Source organism: Leopardus geoffroyi, chromosome C1, assembly GCF_018350155.1.
Source record: "Leopardus geoffroyi isolate Oge1 chromosome C1, O.geoffroyi_Oge1_pat1.0, whole genome shotgun sequence".
Lineage (NCBI taxonomy): Eukaryota > Metazoa > Chordata > Mammalia > Carnivora > Felidae > Leopardus > Leopardus geoffroyi.
This window is the reverse complement of record NC_059328.1, coordinates 51,315,128-51,333,221: the sequence shown is the minus strand read 5'-3', so window position 1 is coordinate 51,333,221 and position 18,094 is coordinate 51,315,128. Positions and strand designations below refer to the sequence as shown.

Here is an 18,094-nt window from a genome sequence, read left to right as displayed (position 1 = left end):
ATATGAATTTATTGACATGAAAAGCGATTCACAATGTGATATTTGAAAAATAGGTTTAAAATAATGTTTTATATTCTATATTATGCATTATATATTGTACATATTTATGCAAAGGTAGGGTGTATATAAATATATGCACAGAGGCAGATTTAGAATGATATAAAAGGATATATCTTTGGGAAGATAGCATTTTGAGTGCATATTTTCTGCTTTTTTGCTCCTTGAGTCTTTTAATTCTCTTGTAGAAAACATAATTTTGTAATAAGAACAAAATGTAAGTTTTACATTTATTTACAGTGCATAAAAATATATTTCCATGGTATTTTTTTTCTCATTGAGGTGTTACAATTTTTGTTTTCAGAATATCTTATCAACTTAAGTATCTGTGATCATTAAATTTAATATCTTACAGGTTCCTCTACCTGGCATGAAATGGGTAGATAATCACAAAGGTGTTTTTAATGTGGAAGTTGTTGCTGTTTCATCTATCCATACACAAGTAAGTTTTAATAATTTATATGATCAATTTTCACTTGAAGAATATATTATCTAGTACTTAAGTCAGTTTTAGTACAGTTATCTGTTGTAAGAATTATGGGACTATATATCAGGAATGTATAGATTTAGAAGTTAACTTTTTAAAGGAATCAACAAAATGTCATTTAATATCAACACAAGCAAAATTTTTGCTTTTCAAAATGTCATCAACTTCATTTTGAACAATTAAGTGACTTTTTTTGATAAGTTTCTGGTGTGTTGCAGAATTAGAGTTGAAAAACCATCATCCAACTCATTTTATTCCTCATAGACTCAGATAATTTAAGAGAAAGGGTTCTTAGGGATCATTTGCTTCATATTCCTCACTATAGATCTGAAATATACCAGGCTTTTCTCAAAGTCTGGTATGTTTACTCTTTCTCTAGCTGGAATACTTTGCTCCTGACATGCACTTCTTTTCAACAAGGCTTCTGCTTACCTTAGGCCTTTTCTGGAGACTTTTAAACATAGCAGCCCCATCATTCCATATCGTCTTAACCTGCACTTGCTACTGCTTCTGGCTCTTACCTGTACTGTCTTGCACTTTTGCTTTCTTTCCTGTGTGTGTGTGTGTGTGTGTGTGTGTGTGGTACGTGTGTATGTATGTATACATACTTATGCATTTATTTATTGTTTCTTTCCCCATTAGGCTGTAAGCTCCATAAAGTCGGGGATGTTGTTACCTGTCAAGGAAAGAAACTTTCCTTCAAAGACCTTACAGTATAATAGGGGAAAATGTAAAAATAATTGCAGTACAATAAAATTATGACTGTGTTAGATATATGAACAAAATCCTTTCAAGAGGAGAGTTGTCTGTTCTGCTGGGAACTGAGATACTGTATTGATAAGTAGGCATTTACCATACAGAGAGAGAGTGGGCTACTCAGTTGATAAAAAGCATGTGCAAAGAGATAGTAGTTTATTCAAGGACAGGCAAGTAATCTGGTGTGAATGTAATTTATAGTGCATGGGAAATCGTGATAGATGAGAATAGAAGACTAGGCTAGTTACAGATTGTGAAGGACTTTTAATGCTATAGAGTTGAGGGTCTAGGTAGATGGTGATTTCTAACCTAAATAGGAAACATCAGAGAAGTAAATTTGGTAGCATGCTAAGAGAGATTTGGGAGATAATCAAGATGCTTCTGGAGCTATAGTGAATTTATTTTTGAGCCTGTTGAGTTTGAAGTGCCTATGTACTTCAGATAAAAATATCCCAAGGCAGTTGTAATTAAGTTCGAGTTTAGCATTGGAGGTGACAGAATAAATGTGATAGCTGAAACTATACTGGTGAGTGTTTTTCCAGGGAGAAAATGTAAGAGTGAGAAGAGGCAAGTGTTGAAAATGGAATCCAACTTGAAAAGGGAGGGGGTGGTACATGGGGATTTCCAAGGCCACCTTCAAGTTCGGTGATTTTCTAGCAGAACTCACAGGACCCAGCATACAGCCATATTCATAGCTATGATTTATTTTAGTGAAAGATACAAAATAAAATCAGCTAAGGGAAAAGAGGTCAAGTTCAGAGGAAACAAAGCACAAGCTTCCAAGAGTCCTTTCCCAGTGGTCACATAGGGTGAGTTGAAACAGCACGTTTGAGATGTATACCAGGGAAGCTCATTCATTAGAGACTTAGTTCCCAGGGTTTTTACTGTAGGCTTGTAACATAGGCACCCGCTGGCTATCACATACCAGAATTCTTGATTACCATAAGGAAAACACATTTTCAGCATAAACCATATTGTCTGCCCAAACAATTTAGGTGTGGTGAGCCATCATCCCCTAACAGTTGGAACTCTCTTGAAATCCAAATTCTGAGATGCCAGCCAAGAGCCAACTGTGTAAGCTGTCCTTTCAAATGGTAGCAGTCTTAACCTTGCTAGTGAACTCTTTTCTGCAGTGAAATTGGGAAAAATAAGACAGAGCATTTCTATATTAAGTTTTAAAACAACAACAAAAAACAGTAGTAGATAGGTTTTATTTAGCAGTATACAGGTAGAACCCAGTAAAAGAATGGCTCCAGGAGAATTTTTCCTTTTCTGATACTGGATATGTTCTATGTTTCCTATAGTCCTTACTCTTTTGATAATGATTAAGATTGGTGTTCTAGTATACTGTTGAAATATATTCTTTCCCTTAATAGTATCCTAGTAAGTATAAAAATACAGTATTTTTCATGTTTTTTAAAGTCCTATAATCATTATTAGTTTTCTCCTTTTAGAGTTGATAGCGTATTTATCTTTAACTCCTACCTTTGTTTTTTGGAGGCAGATACATGTGTTGTCTTAAGTGACAAAGAAGGATTTTAGGCAAAATATATAGATGATTTAGAATCTATAGAATGTAGGGGAAGATAAAATGGAAGTGTCTACTTTGTGGCATTCGGCATTCACAGTCCTGATGACTAATACTCAAGATTTTATAAATTTTTGTAATTCTGTAATTTTCATCATGTATTATCTTTTTTAAAGGATCAATTGAAGACAATAATGTTTCTTATGTTGTTTTTTTTTTTTTTTTTAAATGTCTATTTTTGAGAGAGCAGAGATGAGCAGGGGAGGGACAGAGAGAGGGGGAGACAGAGAATCCCAAACAGCCTGCATGCTTTCAGCGCAGAGCTCAACACAGGGCTTAAACTCATGAACTGTGAAATCATGACCCAAAACTGAGAGACGGAAGCTTGACTGACTGAGCCACCCAGGTGCCCTTCTTAGGATGTTTTCATACTTTTTTTTTTTTTTTTTCAATACATGAAGTTTATTGTCAAATTGGTTTCCATACAACAGCCAGTGCTCATCCCAAAAGGTGCCCTCCTCAATACCCATCACCCACCCTCCCCCCCCCCCCACCCCCCACCACCCCCCATCAACCCTCAGTTTGTTCTCAGTTTTTTTTTTTTTTTTTAATTTTTTTTCTTCCAACGTTTATTTATTTTTGGGACAGAGAGAGACAGAGCATGAATGGGGGAGGGGCAGAGAGAGAGGGAGACGCAGAATCGGAAACAGGCTCCAGGCTCCAAGCCATCAGCCCAGAGCCCAACGCGGGGCTCGAACTCACGGACCGCGAGATCGTGACCTGGCTGAAGTCGGACGCTCAACCGACTGCGCCACCCAGGCGCCCCTGTTCTCAGTTTTTAAGAGTCTCTTATGCTTTGGCTCTCTCCCACTCTAACCTCCTTTTTTTTTTTTTTTTCCCCCCCCTTCCCCTCCCCCATGGTCTTCTGTTAAGTTTCTCAGGATCCACCTAACAGTGAAAACATATGGTATCTGTCTTTCTCTGTATGGCTTATTTCACTTAGCATAACACTCTCCAGTTCGGATGTTTTCATACTTTGCTTATAGCTATGTGAAATGTACTGGAGAAATATATAGTTAGAACTCAGTAATTTTTTATTTAAAACATACATATCAAAATAGAACAATATTAGAAATATAAATGTGAATGAAGATTTTCGGCATTACTGTTTTCATACTTATTTTCATTGTTAACTAAGTAAAAGTCTTCCCAGAGTTCCCACAGACTTTTGCTCACATCTCTTGGTCAGAACTGTACACATGGTTATGACGAGGCATAAAGCAGCTGAGAGAGCAAGCGCCTACCCTGGGACTGGGCACATGATTACTTTAAATAAGACTGTAGTCCTGTTAGTGTAGAAGGAGGTTAAATAATAGCAGTCAGGATTTAGTCAGGAGATGGAAGCTGCCATTAATTTGAATGGGGACAATTTATATATAAATAATTGTTACCTGGGTTAATGGTGATTCATTTCTAATGGGGTAAAAGAAAATTCTGTGATTGTAATGGAGATAGCAGTTGTAGAAAGTAATAAGGAAGGAACTTAGAAACCTGGAGGAGGATCCTGAAGGCTGAGAATCAGACCCCTGAGGAGTTAACACTACTGCTGCAGGAACACATTGCCTGCCTTACTGTGGTGTGGAGGGCACCTGCTGAGGAGCAAAATGAGCCAAATTGGCCGTTGTGAATGCTGCTGCCATGTCCCTCACCTCTGAGCCCCAGCATTCACATCTGCTAGCCGCTGTCAGGAAACAAACTGGAGGAAGGAAGGCTGTTTCCTGCACCCTGTATTGTCAGAGCCAGACCACAGGCCAGCTGGCAAAGGAGAAACACAGTTTGAAGGGTCTAGCTCCACTGTTACAAAACGTGGCAAAGATGGTGGGTTTGGATGGAGCTGAGAGATAATAAATTAATAATGGGCACAGGCCATGCACTAACAGAGCTACACAATAATTAAGTTCTAAAACAATTAGGCAGATTCACATTGGGGGGAAAATACTTAATTCATATCAGAGTTCTTGAGTACTCAATAGCATTCGAAATGGCCACTTTACAATGATAAATGAGAACAGAGGTAGCGTTTAATTGGAAACAATGTCCATATATACTTGTGTACTTTTTGTATTACTGATTAATATGAGCTATTTTATTTTAGGGGTCCAAAGTTTGGGGAATATCCAGTTATAGTGCTTTTGTTCATTCTTTGTTTTAGGATCCTTATCTTGACAAGTTTTTTGCTCTGGTTAATGCTCTGGATGAACACATGTTCCCAGTCCGAATTGGAGACATGCGAATCATGGAAAATAACTTAGAAAATGAACTGAAGAGCAGTATTTCAGCACTGAATTCATCTCAGTTGGAACCAGTGGTCCGATTTCTTCATCTTCTGCTTGATAAACTGATACTTTTAGTTGTTAGACCTCCTGTCATTGCTGGCCAAATAGGTAATTGACTTATGTTTGGGGAATTATGAAATTTATAATTGTACATTTCTAACTTTTGCAGAAATAGAACCATGATTTACTGTTTGTTATCTGTAATGACTGTGTTTGATTTGGGGGAGGAAAAGATGGGGTGTTATTGTTTCTCATGCCAGAAAAGAGCTTTCTTTTTGTTTTCATAAAATGTGCCATATACACCTCAACTCAGATTATGGAAACAAATTCATTTATTTATTCATTCAGCAAATATTAAGCATTTACTATGTGCCAGATGCTGATAGGTTGTATCCAAGGCTTATTATTTCCTGATTTTAAGGATCTCACAGACCAGTTTGGAAAACAGGCAACTAGATAAATGATTTTGCATTTTACATGATATGTGCTCTATGTAGCCTACATTTTGACTCATTTGCTATCTTCTATTTAAAAATAGCTTTTTTCATCAACTCAAAATCTCTATATTCTCATTTTCTTCTGTGTTGTTTTGGAATTAGAGGTACTCCTGTTTCCCACTCTTTTTCCAAGAGTTATTCCTCTGCTTGTGCTAAGAGCTTCCACCCAAATCCTGCAGAGTAGTTGAGCTTGTAAGAAATTTCAGCTAACGGGTTATAAAAATTTTGTGTTAACTGGTTGCACAACAGAGAGGAATGTTCAGCAACTTGGGGCAGACTTGTCAGTAGAGGTGATTCTTGGGTCAAACATTTTAAAGATGAGTAGGAGTCTGACAGTTAAATAACTAGTCCGGGGAGATGAAATAGTATGTGCATGGTATACAGGCAAATAAACTGGGAAATTTGGGGGGAATTGTAAGTAGTCACAAATTGGAGGGTTGGTGATTGGAAATGATATTGGTGGTGAGAGAGAGGAGATGGGCTCTTCCATGATGACACTTAGGGAACCGGGACTATTATTCTATAAGAAATCAATAGCTTTTGAAAGGTCCGGTCTTAATTAGGGAAGTAATGTGACCCAGTTTGACTGTTACAAAGATGAGTGTGCTGCATGGAGATGGATTCAAAGTGGGAAATCTGGAGACAGGAAGACAAATTAGGAATCTTACAGAATTTCATACAAAAAACTCTGAAGTCCTGCCAAAAAACAGGTGACAGTGAGATGAAGAAGAGGGGTAGGTCAAGAAATACTGAAGAGCAATTGTACAGAGTACTGTCAAAGGAGTCGTTCAAGATTTTAAGAAAAAAAATGAGCATTGTTCATTTTTGTAGATTATGTAAGTAATGTAATAATGATGGCACTAGTAACAAACATTTGCCCAGCACTAGTTATATGCCAGCAATAGTACTGTGTGCTTTATTTATATTAATGTATGCATTCCTCACAACTCTGTGTCTAGGCATTAGTACCACTATTGTACAAATGAGTAGAGTGATGAGCACACCGCTTGAAAATTTGCTAAGGATTCAAACCCAGGCAACTGACTCCAGAGTCCCAGTCTTATCTACTAAAGAAGTGTCCACTGGTGAAATTGACAAGAATAGTTGTAGTCAAATAGTGGAAGTGGAGACCAGATTACAGAGAATTAACTCGTGCATAGTACATGATGAAAGGAATATAAGAGTATACACTACACTTCAAAGAAATTCAGTTAGAAGAGGAACCAGGGTTGATTACAGCATAAAGATGGAGAAGTTTGAGCATGTTTATGTGCTTTGTGAAACTAGTGGAGTGCAGAGAAAAATAAGATATAGAGGCTAAAAGGTTTAATTAATGAAGCAAGTCTGTAGGACACAAGTGAAGGTGGAGAGATCATTCTTCTGTATAGGACAGGAGCACTATTTCTTTTGGAAGGGAAATAAAAATGGTTTCAGATTTGGGTAGTAAAAAGTTGAGGACTTGATAAATTTGTACTGTGAGATTAAAAAAAAAAAAAAAAAAAATCAAAAACACCCACAAGATTTCCTGAGAAGGGAGGAAAGTGAACCTGAGTTTTGAGAAGGATTCTGATGGTTTGGAATAGCTACTGTGAGGAAAAGGAAAAGGAATTAAGTAGAACACAGGTAAAATTTCTATAGCCCACTTAGGCCTCTGTGTCTCTAGTTCCTTTTCTAGTTCCATATATATATATATATATATATATATATATATATATATATATATATATATATTTAGTTCCTAAATGACCACTTTACTGGATTATTCCACTTTTAGGAAAACTTAGGCCTCATTTCTGTTCATAATTTCCTGTCTTGATTAAATAAACCCTAGATTCTGAGGCTTCATTGCTCAAAATGGCTGTTTGTTTTATCCATTTATTCAGTGTGCTACCAGAATTTTCCAACTTTTGCAAAATTCTTGTTACTTACTAACTTGAATTACTGGGTAGGTATTGCTTAGCCTGGTATTTAAAATGCTATACAGTCTTACCTCAACTTTTTTTTCTAGCCACCTAGTCCTTCTACTGACTCACTCATGTCAGTCAAATAGCTAATTCACTATTCTCTTATGATTTGAAGTTGTTATTTTTAATAATCCACTTTCATTGTTAATTTTTTAAAAACAAAAGTAACATCTGCTCATTGTATGTTAATTTAGGTTTTCAGAGTCACCTTTAAAACAAGAAGTGACTTTTCGAAGGTGATACACAAGATAGAATTTTTTTTTCTTATGTGCTTTGTATTATTTTACAAAATAATTTCTGTTGGTTGATGTTTCTTTTTTTTGGACTACGCAAACCCATCCAGTGTTCATGTTAAATTAGTAAAATTAGTGTTTTAAAATCTTTAGAAAAGGAATTTTGCTTCAGCTAATAAATACATCATTAAAATCTACATCAAATATCATCTTTATCCTCTTACTGTGTGTAATCATTATACTTAACACATACAGAGATGACAAAACCTTGATCTTTTTGGAATTTGCAGTTTAAAAAAGTTAACACAAAAATATTTTCCTCCTTCTTAAAAGTTAATCTAGGTCAAGCATCTTTTGAAGCCATGGCATCAATTATTAATCGGCTTCACAAAAACTTGGAAGGAAATCATGACCAGCATGGCAGGAACAGCCTTCTCGCATCATACATCTATTATGTTTTTCGCCTACCGAATACTTATCCTAATTCCCCATCACCAGGTATTTTATTCTTTTTATTTGAAACTGTCTTGCATAGATTGTATGTTCATGGCAAGTCTGAAATAATCCAGTAGTCATAGTGGGATGCATTCATTCAACAGTAGACATTTATTGAGTGCTTGCTAAGTGGCATGGACTATGCTAGGTGCTGGAGTTAAATGGATAACTAGGTTACATATTCAGGCATCATTATTTATACAGCTTCCTTTAATTTGAATGAGAGCTTGGTTGACTTAGTTCTTGGAAATGAATCTTGAAAATTAGTTCTGTTTCTCTGGAAGCATTTTATCCTTCTCTGTTATGGTAAGATAAATGGACTGTTATTTTGTCATCTGGAATGCTGGACACTAAAGAAGAAATAGGATGGTGTAGTAGTACCCTGATAACTATGTGAAGCCTACAATAATATAAAAGATTATTCCCTAGAAAAGTCCTGATCTCTTCATGGCAAATAAAATATATAGCCTTTCTGAATATCAGGACCCAAAGTGGTTACTTGCTTTTTGTATGACATTGGTGGTGGGCGGGGGGAGGGGGGGCGGGGTGTGGTGATGAATGTTGTAGTTTGAATAACTCTTTAGTTCAGTTAGTTAATGATTGTGTTGTGCATACCTTTCAACCTGTTCACATCTTTGTATGAGTCCTCATTCATCACTAATGATAATGGTAAGTGCCCTTTTCCAGCTATTGGCAATATTAACATTAATAATGGTGGTAAATAATTATGACATTCATTATGAAAACTAGGCATAATAGTAATCTGACTCTAAGTTTTACCTCATTTTATTTCTTAATTGCAAAAAGAGAAATAATTGACTCATTCTGGGGTGTAATTTCATATCTTGATTTTGAAAATTCTAGTACTTGAGGCTCTGAATGTATATTGTGGACTGTATATAGTGCTTCTTCATTTATGCTTTCATTCAGTACACTATTAGAATTCCACAGATTTTGCAAAACATCTTTTTTACATACTGACCTGAAAGACTGTGTAAATTAATTAGTTGACAGGCATGTGTCATTTGCAAACGTGACACTCGGAAGGATTTCTTTAGGAAAATGGAGATCAATTATGGATACAATTGTGGGGTATTTTTATGTTCATAGAACATGGTTGATTTTAGACTAAGAGGAATTCTTGCTTTTATAACTTGGGCTCTTAGAATTATCTGGAGTATATATCTATGTCTGTATATCATAAAGATGCCATTTTGTTACAGTTCAAATTCTTGTTGATGAAGACAGAGAAATAAAACATAGTCTTGTTGGGCACCTGGGTGGCTCAGTCAGTTAAGGGTGTGACTTCAGCTCAGGTCATGATCTCACAGCTCATGAGTTCAAGCCCCACATTTGGCTCTGTGCTGACAGCTCAGAGCCTGGATCCTACTTCAGATTCTGTGTTTCCTCCCTCTCTCTCTGCCCCTCCCCTGCTCATATTCTGTCTGTCTGTCTGTCTCTTTCTCTCTCTCTCAAAAATAAATAAATATTAAAAAAAATAGTCTCATTTAAGAAATGTTGACAGTAAATTGGCTGTACCTCTAGGACTGTGTATCAAGGACAGAGTAGGAGAGGTGGGAAAAAGGAAGAGCCGTTAGCTGAAAAATTTGGGGTCCTAGATACCCTTATATCTAAAGTGAAAATAATACATGTGTATGTGTGTGTTTTCTATTCTTGCTGTTCGTTGTACAAGTAATACATAGTCAGAAACATTGACAAGATCACGATTTTATCATTGCGTATGGTTTTGTCCACTGCTGTAAAAGTTTCTTTGTGTAGCTATCATTAAGTTTTGAGTTTTTTTAAGTTATAGTATTTTTCATTTAGAAATAAAAGCAGTTCATGATTTTTATGGATTTTTGTAAAGTAGCAGAGATTTTTTTCAGGTCCTTTCTTGACTGATTTTCTTTAATTATGTGCTGTTTTATGTACAACTCTAGGTCCTGGGGGTTTGGGAGGATCAGTGCATTATGCCACAATGGCTCGATCTGCTGTGAGACCTGCAAGCCTTAATTTAAATCGTTCTCGGAGCCTTAGTAATAGTAATCCAGACATATCTGGGACGCCCACGTCACCAGATGATGAAGTACGGTCAATCATCGGCAGTAAGGTAAACTGAAGATAGTCATCTGTACATTTTTGATTTTCGGTTTATGAACAAGTGAGCAATGTCTAATTTTAATTTATCCTTATTTTAAAATGTATTTGGGTTAGTAATAGGCAAGAAATTGTATCTTTCTGTTCTATCACTATGCACACTGAGTGTTTCATGTTTCTATTAAATAAGCTTGCTATTACAAACTGGTTTTTACATTCTGCTCAAGAAAATCTGCCAAGTTCAGAAATTTGTCCAGGATGGCCAGTCTGTGTAACTTACTTTTGTCTGTGTGATACTCCATCCTGTGAAAAATGACTAGATTAATTTCCTATAGAATTAAAAGATACTTATGTGACTGCTGTGTAGAGGGACACGACATCATTGATTTAAACTATGGACCCCCATCCCTTCTCTGAAAAATATCAAGAACATTGATTAGGCTTAATTGGTAATATAGCTACCTTTCACATGGAAAACTCTATAGAAAATTCACCAGGACACAAAAAATATGATTTATTTAATGATGGTTAATGGTTATTTCAGGTAACAAGGGAGAGCCAGCTAGTTTAAGATCCAGCTATATTATATTTACAGCATCTTTATTGAGCCCCCTTAAAAAATTAAGGAATAATTATTACCTTTATAGGTAAAGTACACGAATAACTGAGTTTAAACAAGCTGGCAAAAAGAATAGTAAGACTGAGGCCAATAAATCATGGTATGTTGTGTTTTGACCAAACCATTCAAACATATATACCATTGTTGTGGAATCATAGCCAACTTCTCTTTGGCACATTTAGCCTGTTAACTAGGATCTGAGGAAGAATTAATGAATATGTTTTACAGTCTGTGTTTAACCCCTAGCCTGAACTGTAATAGATCTTTGTGGGTTTTTTTTTTAAACAGTCTGGGTTTTTTTATGTGAAGTATTTGAACATTGATCAGAAACATCAGAAATACTCTTATCTTTTCATACAGCTATAGAAATTTTACATTCAGAAGCTTCGAATGAACTTCAGCATTGTTCATTTAAAGTAACAACTAATTTTTAAAGTAATTGCTCACAGATCAAGAATATATTTTGTAGCCTTATATTTTAAATGATAAACGTGGATTTCAATAACTTAAAGATCCATATAGATGTTACTCTAATTAGACAACTTTGATTTTTTGTGAACTGCCCAAGAGAGTGATGTGCAGAAGTATTTACATGGGATTCTGCAGGCAGAGTAACCTGAGGAGTATAGCAATTGTAAATGAGAAGGCTCCCCAACAACCCCCTGCATATAAAATTTCCACCTTTAGGAAAAGAACTCAGATTTTTTATCCTTGTATTCATTCTTGATCGTATCTCATTGTCATAGAGGTAGTACTTAGCATTATTTATATACAACTCTAGGTCCTGGGGTAAAGAGTAGTGTAAGAGTTATGGAAAGTAAAGAGTTACGGAAATGAAAAAGACCATTTTCCTCAAGGTTCTATTTTTAAAATGCCTCTTAATTTCTGTAAGATTTGCATTATGCCTCACCTAGCATGATTCTAGAGTTTTCCTTTATATGATGTATTTGATAGATTATAATCTCGAGATTTAGAATAAACTTCTACATGGGATGATTATTTGCCTTTTTTCCAGTAGTTCATAAAATGAGACATAATGACATAAACATCTGATGATCTGTAGTGTAAATATAATGATGTATATATATAAACTTCTAAGAAAGTCATCATAAGATGAGAATTTGCCTTATGACAACACAGCCTCATCCTACTCAAGTTTTATTTAAATAGATTTCATGTTTTCTTTCTTTTTTTTTTTTTTTGCTGGAAAATTTTCTGATAGTTACTTTATTTTGGACTATCATTTTGCTCATAATTGCTAATGATAATGGTGTATAATTTTATCTCCTTATTAAAATTGAAAGGAATCTGAAGTTTATTTATAACTACTATTTATTTATTCTGACTTCATTGGCCTTTCCAATCAAGAAACTCTTTTTTGAATAATTTGGTCTTTCCATCCTGCTTCAGCCATGGTCATATCCTAGATGTTGTCATTACTAACAACTTTAACCTTCATAATCTCGATTTCATGCATCTTGTTCTTTAACTGTTTGCTCCCGTTTTTCTCTCTAATACCCCAATTCCAACAAGTTCTTATTTCTCTGCAAACTCCCATCACTTGATCTGATGACCTTTTACTGTGTGTGCCTCAATCCCTTAGTATTCTTTCTTCCAATTTAGCTTGCTTAAATTCCATGACCAATCATTATAGTTATCCCTATTATAGTCAAACCTCAATTGCCTTATCCTTCTGTTATTTGATTGTACTTGCTTAGCCAAACCTCCAGCCATAGTTGAACTCAGTCATCTGTCTGTGCCATGTCAGCACTTGTGCCAGTGAACATGACTTGAGAAGTGTCGTGATGACTGCTCTCATTTGAATTTAAAAGCCATGGACCTCCAGAGAGCGCTCAGTGCTGTCAGGCAATGACACTATATTTCTGTATTCCATTTACTTTTCCATTCTCCCCAGAAAAAGGTTTCATGCCTTCTTCCCTTACCTGCCCACCAGTCCTCCTTCTCACTTTATCTCCTACCTCACTGAGAAAATTGAAGCCATCAAAAGAATACTTTTATAGACTTTTAAACCACATCTGCCTACCTACTGCCATCTACGACTACCCACTACTTAATATAGTATTCTACTGTAGATGGACTGTCCAGTTTTGTGGATCCATTTGTAAACAAGCTCCTGTCCCCTCTTGCTTATTGGAATCCTCACTACAGCAATTGTCTCATCTCTGTACTACATCATCATTTGCTCCCTATCTGCTAAAACATCCCATCCACATGCAAGCATGCTAGTATTTATCCCATTTTTATTTATCCCAAAATCTCTCTAGTATTTCAACTGCTAGCCTCCTCACTATTTCTCTGCTACCTTTTGTAGTAGAATTCTTTAAAAAAGTTTCCCTAATTCAGTCAGGTATTGCTCCCGTCTTCCATGCAAACTGCCTTTGTTTATGTCACCAGAGCTGTCCATGTTGCCAAATCTAGTGGTTAATTTTCAGCGCTCGGCTTACTTGACCTTATAGCAGATTTGAACATAGTCATGTTCTTTCCTCCTTAGTTTATTTATGTACTTGCCTTTCAGGCTCTGCACTCTTCTTAGTTTTCCTTTTACTTTACTGGTTATACCTTTTCAGTCTCTGTGGATTCTTCTTTCCCTGATTTCTTAATCTGCAAGTGCCCCAGGCCTCTTTCCTTATTTCTCTTGTCTTTTCTCTTTTCTCTCTATACTCACTTGCTTGATGTTACCAAGTTCCATAGTTTTAATTTTTTTTTTTTTCAAGGTTTATTTATTTTTGGGACAGAGAGAGACAGAGCATGAACAGGGGAGGGGCAGAGAGAGAGGGAGACACAGAATCGGAAACAGGCTCCAGGCTCTGAGCCATCAGCCCAGAGCCTGACGCGGGGCTCGAACTCACGGACCGCGAGATCGTGACCTGGCTGAAGTCGGACGCTTAACCGACTGCGCCACCCAGGTGCCCCTCAAGTTCCATAGTTTTAAATACCACTATGTGCTAATGACTCCCAAAATTATATTTCCAGTACAAACCTCTCTCTGAAATTGTAAACTTAGCTGCCTTTCTGAAATCCTTTTGTTCAGATTTGGATATATGCTAAAGATAGAATCACTGCTCGCTCCCTTTACTGCTACCATTGGTCTGAACTATCGTCTCTTTCTCAATTAATGTAATAACCTGAAAGATGGTTTTCCTACTTCCAACCTACACTGTCTTCACAACATAGCAAACAGAATGCTGCTTTAAAAACCCAAGTCATAGGGGTGCTTGGGGGCCTCAGTTGGTTGAGCATCTGACTTTTGATTTCAGTTCAGGTCATGATCCCACAGAATCGAGCCCCATGTTGGGCTCCATGTTGAGCATGGAGCCTGGTTGAGATTCTCTCTCTCTCTCTCTCTCTCTCTCTCTCACTCTCTCTCCTTCCCTCCCTCCCTCCCTTTTTCCCTCCCTCCCTCTCTCCCTCTCTTCCCCTCTGCCCTTCTCCCCCATTCATGTGCACTTTATAAAATAAAATTAAAAAAAAATTTTTTTAAGGTAGTAAATGTTATGAGACAAAGAAACAGAATAAGGGGATCAAAAGCCCCCAGGACAAGACTGAAGAGAAAGAAGGACTGGTTATACATTTAAATAAGGTGGTCAAACCCTGGGATCATGACCTGAGCTGAAATAAAAAATTGAATGGTCCACCGAATGAGCCACCCAAGAGCCCCACATTTACTACCTTTTAATGTGGCATATAAATTAGTTATTATGTTTGTTTACCTTTATCAGAGTATAAGCTCCATGAGGTTGGGCATAGTTGTTGAGTAGTGTATCCTAAGCACCCATAATGGCCAGCATGTTGAAGATGTGTGATAGATATTCAATAAATGAATATTAGTAAGCATAGAGATCTATTATAAGAATAACTTCCTTCTTTAAAAGTTATGTTTTTGTTTGCTTTCTTGCATTAATTATATATTTAATTACCTTAAAAGATTTGGCTTTATGAAAGTTTGTTTTCATAATTTATTCTTTAATGTAAAATGCAGAACTCCTAAAATTCAAGAATACTTATATCAGTAGGATTTTATTACTCTAGTGACTGTAAAATGAGATTTGCGAGACTTTCTTCATAATTATCTTACCAAAGCTGATCTCTTTGCCCTAGCAATACTCTTTTAACGTTCAATTATGTAAATATATTATTATAACAACTGTCAGTTTTATTGCTTTTAATCAAATGCCAGTGCAATTTATGTAGTTAAATAGTTTCTTTGTAATGTGTCATCCCCTATTTTTAAATTTATTTTTAAATACTGAGAGCTTACTATGTGGGCACTATGCTGAGAACTTGTGGGTACCAAGCCAAATCTTTGTATTCTAACAAGAATGTTGATGTCCTGTCAAATACAGTATGAGCCTTGCTCAAGGAAGGAGGCTATCTGTACTTATGGGACAAAACACTGTTACAGAGATTCGACAAAAAAAAAAAAACCCACTTTCATGCACATGTGCACACATTTGGTTAATCTGTTCTATATTAGTTGAAGATCAGTGAACATAGTTATGACATTAGTAAATGTATGTGATGAATTTGCTTACCTAAGGGTGGTTTGATATAATTCTTAGCTTTATAACAAATTATGGTAATTATTTGCTTTACAAAATAATTGGTCACAGGTTTTCTTTAAATAGTTAGCTTTGACTTGATGTAATTATAACTGTTCCGTCTCAATATTGTGAATATAATATACAGTTAATGGCACAAAGAGATTTATTATTTTTTCTCACATTATTGATTAGCCTGTGACTTAGTTTTAAAGGAAATTAAGGAATTGAAAAGTGAATTTAAGAGTACGGAAAAATTATTGGTATTGTGGAAATTTATGGTAGAGTGAAGAGCACAGTGCAAAAATCAGATACTATGTATTAATTTTATAACATGAGTAGTGGTTGTAAAAATTATAAATGGCAGAAAGAACTTTATACAGTGGAGAAACCTAACTTGAGAGTCTGGTGAAAACTTTAGTTTTAACATATTTGAAAAACATTTGCTGGTTTGCTTTTATTTGAAATAACATAGGGTTATGAGAAGGTAGGTATTTTATTTTAAATGTGATTACATAATGTTACTAGTATTTGAATATTGTCTTTTACTTTGCTGGGAAGCATTTAAAAAACATGTAGAAAGTTTTTGTTAGAACCGTTTCTTTTTAGGGCACGTGGGTGACTCAGTTGGTTAAGTGTCTGACTTTGGCTTAGGTCATCATCTTGCAGTTTGTGAGTTCAAGCCCCACTTTGGGCTGTCACTGCAGAGCCTGCTTCAGATCCTCTGTCCCCTTTTCTCTCTTCCCCTCCCAGGTTCATGCTCTTTTTTTCTCCCTCAAAAATAAACATTAAAAACAAAACTATTTCTTTTTAAGTTTATTTTGAGAGAGAGAGCAAGTATGCATGCACACGCTTATAAGCGGAGGAGGGGCAGAGAGACAGAGGAGAGAGAGAATCCCAAGTAGGCTCCATGCTCTGCTCTGGCCTTACAGGGGGTTCAGTCTCACCTCTGTGAGATCATGACCTGAGCTGAAATCAAGAGTCAGATGCTTAACCTACTGAGCCACCCAGGCACGCCTGCTAGATCTATTTTTTGAGAGTTTTCTATATTTACTTCCATATTTATTCTTTTTTTTTTTAGGTTTATTTATTTATTTTGAGAGAGTGAAGGAGAGAGCACGTGTGTGTTGGGGAAGGGCAGAGAGAGAGAGAGAGAGAGAGACAGAATCCCAAGCAGGCTCTGTGCTGCCCCTTGGCTTAAACTCATGACCCGTGAGATCACGACCTGAGCTGAGATCAAGTGCCAGTCACTTAACTGACTGAGCCACCCAGGCATCCTTTAGTTCCATTTTTTAATTCGATCTTTGCAATATGAGGGAGACTATCATTATTCCTATTTTATTGCAAAGAAACTGAAAAAGAGATTAGGTAATTTACCTTAGATTTTACAGTTAGTAAGCAGTTGAACTTGGATTTCAACTACACTCATCTTACACATTCAGTATAAAAAATGAGTGGAAATGGGTGATTATTATATCATTTCAGTCAGTCTCTATTTTTAGAACAATAGGGCACATATTCTCCCTAAAACCTAAGCTCTTGAGAGTTAGTTTGTCTTCCCTCCCTCACTCTCCCTAATCCTCATTCCCTCCCATAATACTGATACATGGGCTTCAATCCCAGAGATTCTTATTTGTTTAGACATAAGGCCCTGCACATTTTTGTTGTTGACCTTCCCAGGTGATATAAATGTCTACACAGTTGATTATTATTGTTACTACTCTTGTTTTTCTTTTACCTTTCCTTTGGAGCTTTCTGGTTTGGGTCCATACTGACACCCTATTTTTTGTCTCCTTGTATTGGGTTGTCTTCTTTATTCTTACTCCAAGAGTCCTCTTAAAAAAATCCCTTACAACTGGCTCTAGTTCTTTTAGCAGATTCCAGGCTACAGCCCGGGTTGCTGAATCAGGTTTTCTGGGGTTGGGGCCCAGAATCTGAATGTTACAAAACTTCCCAGTGATTGTAATGATCAGTCAGGCTTAAGACATTAAAACATCCCTTCACCTGGGATCATAACTTCTTTGAGAGAAGAACAGATGTAATTCTCTTCTGGCCATACACATTAGTAGCATGTTAACTTAACTTCAATGATAGTAATGATGAAGATATAATTCCTGTAGACAGTACCATCATAATGCTTTTCTTTATAATATTTATATAAAATAGTAGCCCATTATGTTTCATTTTAACAGTCACTGTAAAACTGAGCGCAACTCCAAATCCACCATCATTTTTAGGGAGGAGCAAATATTAGTCATCCTATTTATTTTCTTAATTTTTTCCTTAATTTTCTTGCTTGATTTCTCCTATTGGTCCCTAAAAGAAAGTGAAAGAGGAAGCAGGGTCAAATAGAATTATGGAATATCAGTGCACAGAAGTTTCACTCATGACAAAATGAAAGTAAAGTCTTTTAGACAAGAATGATTTTCTTCTTACATTTTTTTTCCTTTTAAATCCTAGTTGGTT

The 18,094-nt window shown here is 36.1% G+C and overlaps 1 protein-coding gene across 14 annotated transcripts in view; it reads left to right on the top strand.

Moving 5' to 3' along the window:
• The window catches only part of DOCK7 (dedicator of cytokinesis 7), a 228,122-nt gene that overhangs the window by 137,790 nt on the left and 72,238 nt on the right, over nt 1-18,094 (top strand). For all 14 annotated transcript variants that reach the window (XM_045477649.1, XM_045477651.1, XM_045477648.1 and 11 more), the window contains exons 19-22: nt 413-499; nt 5,041-5,272; nt 8,192-8,356; nt 10,294-10,463. In XM_045477649.1, coding sequence (XP_045333605.1) covers nt 413-499; nt 5,041-5,272; nt 8,192-8,356; nt 10,294-10,463 — 654 coding nt within the window. The remainder of the gene's footprint in view (nt 1-412; nt 500-5,040; nt 5,273-8,191; nt 8,357-10,293; nt 10,464-18,094) is intronic.